Source organism: Cebus imitator, unplaced genomic scaffold (assembly GCF_001604975.1).
Source record: "Cebus imitator isolate Cc_AM_T3 unplaced genomic scaffold, Cebus_imitator-1.0 Scaffold599, whole genome shotgun sequence".
NCBI lineage: Eukaryota > Metazoa > Chordata > Mammalia > Primates > Cebidae > Cebus > Cebus imitator.
In genome coordinates this window covers 106,427-108,422 of record NW_016107914.1, presented here as the reverse complement: position 1 = coordinate 108,422, position 1,996 = coordinate 106,427, and the positions used below count along the sequence as shown (strand labels likewise).

The window sequence follows — 1,996 nt, the reverse complement described above, 5'->3', positions numbered from 1 at the left end:
TTTTTGAGATGGGGTCTCATTCTGTTGCTCAGGCTGCAGTGCAATGGTGCAATCTTGGCTCACTGCAAAATCCACCCTGAGCTCAAAGCAATCCTCCCTCCTCAGCATCCTAAGTAGCTGGGACCACAGATGCGCACCACCACACCTGGCTAAGTTTTTGTATTTTTGGGAGAGATGGAGTTTCACTATGTTGCCCAGACTGGTTTCAAACTTTTGAGTTCAAGTGATCTGCCTCCTTTGGCCTCCCAAAGTGCTGGAACTACAGGCGTGAGCCACTGCGCCCAGCCAGAACCGAGAGTTTTTTCTAACATGAGAAACCCTCAGAGGATGTTGAGCCAGGAGCTGACATCCTCTGATCTATGTTGCAGGTGTAGAGTGGAGAACTGGATGTGATGGGACAGAACTATGGCACAAGGCTAGTTGCAAGGCTCTGGAACGGTCTAGGAGAGAGAGATGATGGTGGCTTTAACTACAGTGGTAGCAGTGCAGCTCTGAGAAGTTGTGAGATTGAAGATATATTTTCAAAATTGAACAAAGGATTGGATGTAAGGCACAGAGAAAGAGAAGAAACAAGGATGATACCTGAGATTGGGGCCTGAGCACCTGGGGGAATAAGGGTGCCTTTCACCATGGTAGGGAGAACTACAGAAAAAGTACATTTTCAGATGTGTAGATCAAGAGTTTTGCTTTGGCCATTTTAAGCTTGGGGTGCCTAGTAGTGTGAAAGTGAAGATGTTGAGTAAGCCATTGAGTGTGTGATGCTAAAGTGCAGGGATGCAGCTAAAGCAGTCAGCAAGTCATCAAGCTGAATGTCCAGTTCAAGAAGCCATAAAGAAATGACAGAGTAAACCTGGAAAAGTAGAAGAAAGAAAAATAAGGATGAACAAAACTTAATGAAATAGAAACAAATGATAGAAAGAATGGAGAAAATTTTAAAACTCCTTCTTTGAAATGCTGAAAAGCAAAAGCCAAGCCTCTAACAAGCTGGATATAAAGGGGAAAGTAAATTATATTACTCATTAAAAGGTTTTATTATAAACTGTGTGTCAGTAAATTTGAAAACAAGCAAAATGAATAAATTCCTAGGAAAGTACAGCTTACCAAAGCAAACTCTAGAAAAAGAAAATCCCTGTAACCACAATGAAATTAAATTGACTATATATTTAAAAACCTATCCACTGCCCTACACAGAGTCACACAGACACACACACACACACACACACACACACACACACACGGGGGTGGGGGAGGGGGGGAGAGAGAGAGAGAGAAACAGACGAAGAGGGCTTTACGGATGACTTCTACCAAATCTTTAATGAGTGGGCAATTCCAATCATACACAGAAAAGAAAGAAATGTCTCCAAACTTATTTTACTAGACTAATATATCTACTACAATGAGCCAAGAAAAGTATGACACAAGATGTGGAAATAAGTTTTAAAATTCTAGACAAAGAAACTGAATCCTGCAGTATATGATCTACCACAACCAAGTTGAGTTTTAGCTTAAGAATGCAAATATGGTTTAAAATTAGAAACTCAACAAACAAGAGTAAAATACCACATAATTATTTCAATAGATGCAGAAAAAGTATTTGATAAAATTCAGCATCTACTTATGATTTTTTTAAAAATCAGAGAACTGGAGTTCAAGACAAGCCTGGGCAACATAGCAAGAAACAAGACCCCATGCTTACAAAAAAAAAATTAAAAATTAGCCAGATGTGGTGGCACACACCTGTAGTTCCACCTTCCTGGAAAGCTGAAGTGGAAGGATCACTTAAGCTCAAGAGTTTGAGACTACAATAAGTTATGATCGCACACTGCACTCTAGCCTAGGCAACAAAGCAAGACCCTGTCTCTTAAAAAAAATGGGGGGTGGGAGGGCGAAAGACCTGAATAGACATTTCTCAAAAGAAGACATTCGACTGACCAACAGGTATATGGAAAAAGGCTCACCAGGCACCGTGGCTTACACCTGTAATCCCAGAGGCCAA

General features: G+C 40.8%; 1 protein-coding gene across 1 annotated transcript in view; it reads left to right on the top strand.

Annotated features, from left to right (window-relative positions):
- Positions 1–774, top strand: part of LOC119469208 (collagen alpha-2(I) chain-like) — a 2,965-nt gene extending 2,191 nt beyond the window's left edge. The window contains exon 2 of the mRNA XM_037734296.1: positions 369–774. Within this exon, the coding sequence (XP_037590224.1) occupies positions 369–457 (89 nt within the window). The 3' untranslated portion in view covers positions 458–774. The remainder of the gene's footprint in view (positions 1–368) is intronic.
- The last annotated feature ends 1,222 nt before the right edge of the window (positions 775–1,996 follow it).